Source organism: Stylophora pistillata, chromosome 14, assembly GCF_964205215.1.
Source record: "Stylophora pistillata chromosome 14, jaStyPist1.2, whole genome shotgun sequence".
Taxonomy (NCBI): Eukaryota; Metazoa; Cnidaria; class Anthozoa; order Scleractinia; family Pocilloporidae; genus Stylophora; species Stylophora pistillata.
The window spans coordinates 17,639,879-17,641,694 of record NC_142532.1 but is presented as its reverse complement, the minus strand read 5'-3'; the positions used below and the strand labels follow the sequence as shown (position 1 = coordinate 17,641,694).

At 36.2% G+C, this 1,816-nt stretch overlaps 1 protein-coding gene across 1 annotated transcript in view; it reads right to left on the bottom strand.

Moving 5' to 3' along the window:
* Positions 1 to 1,634: 1,634 nt before the first annotated feature.
* Positions 1,635 to 1,816, bottom strand: part of LOC148716905 (uncharacterized) — a 14,149-nt gene continuing 13,967 nt past the window's right edge. The window contains exon 5 of the mRNA XM_088745642.1: positions 1,635 to 1,723. Within this exon, the coding sequence (XP_088601768.1) occupies positions 1,635 to 1,723 (89 nt within the window). The remainder of the gene's footprint in view (positions 1,724 to 1,816) is intronic.

Sequence of the window (1,816 nt, the reverse complement as noted above, 5' to 3'; positions counted from 1 at the left end):
TTTAAAGAGGTTTCAATTAGGTAGCTGATAGTGAAAAAATGTGGTCAAAGGAAAGGGCATCTTATTTGAGTTACCAGGGGGTTTCAGTGAACGGAGTTTGAGCTAGCAGGGAACTACTGGAGTTCTTATAACAGAATGTCTTTTTCGTTCTTTGGGAGTGAAAGGATAAAATTTGATCAGAATGAGACCGTACATCTCCTTTAAAATCACCTTGATCAACTATTTGAGCCAATAAATTAAACCTTTATCAGTTATAAATGAATAGAGAATAATACATGGGTTCGTGTAGATATGGAATTTCTCTTTGAGATTTTAAGTTGAAGCCAAGAAGAGAAATTCCACATCTACAGGCAATCATGTACTATTTAGTTTATCATATAAACACGAAAGGCCTTTACTGACAAGACAATTTGACAATGTTGGATCCAGATCTGAGAACACTTTGTCATTCATTCCTCAACCCTCACAGAGTGGCACAAAACGCACTGATTGGTGATATCAAACACATAAAAAAACTATTGCATGCAGTTACAGCTCTTCCCAGGAATGGAAATCCTTGTAATACACTTCCGTTTATGTAATAAAAAATATTAACTCGTAGTATTGATAATGACAATCTTTCCCTATGGAGGGTAGCATGATCAACTCAAAGCTTTAACGGCACCCTTAACCTCCCCCCCCCCCCGCAGGTAAGGCCCTGAGCATTTGAACTTATGAAGAATGGTTTGTCCAAATCACCACTCCCCCCGAGGCAAAAATTGTGTTCAAAAACCACCACCCAAGCACATATTAAATGATTGTTTATGTGATAAATGAGAGTTATAGAATTTGGCAAATTTTTTGGTGCTGCTGTTTGATTTTTCGCATGGCAAGCATTATTTTACAAGTGAAAATTTTCTTCTGAGCCATTTGCTCATGAAAACAGACTCTTCACCTTTAAACTCCTTGTGTACTCCACAGGTTCAAATTTTCCAAACCCACCCAGGCAAGCTTCAAATTCCCCAAACCCCCATGGGTTACCTGGAAGGGGGAATGTTCAAGCAAAATAAAATGGCTCACAATTAATTTAGCTCTTTATTCACGGGTCACATTTAAATAAAAAACTTTTGTCCATGTGGACATGAAAAGATCTTATCATCTTCAATCACGAGTCATGATTCAAGAAAAATCAAGTCATGATTCACAAGAAAAAAAATTGCCCCAATCATGTTTCTCATAAAAAATGTAAGGGACCCTCAAGAATGACTAAATATTCCTTTAAGAAATTTAACGCCCACGAACCTCCAAGAAAGCTCCATTTCAATGAAGCTTATTTTCTCAAAAAGGGTCTCGTAAACCTTAATCTCCTTGAAGAAATTATTGATTAGGGAAACTTACCCTAGTTCTCTGTTGAACAAGGGAGAAGGTGCAAAATTTCCATTAATATGCAGACCACATGATTTAAGCAAAATTTCAACTTGGTAAGATGGCATAAAAAATGGCACTAGTTTAAGTTTTGTAACAATACCAAAAAAGTAACTTCAGCATTCTTTGTATCTCCATTTAACATTAGCTGGCATGTGTAGCACCCTGGATCATGTATCCCAAGGAGGAGATCACCACAGCAAATGCCTCTTTTTTGCGAAAAATAACAATTATAGAAAAACTACCACTATGATCATGATAACTACACCAGCAGTTGTCCCTATGATAATCTTGGTGACATCTGTTGATGCTCTAGTCTCTGGTCAAAAAATGGAAAAGAAAATGAGTAATTTAAATGAATCATGTCAAAAAAAGATATGTGAAATTCAAATCACGAGATACAAATATAGTT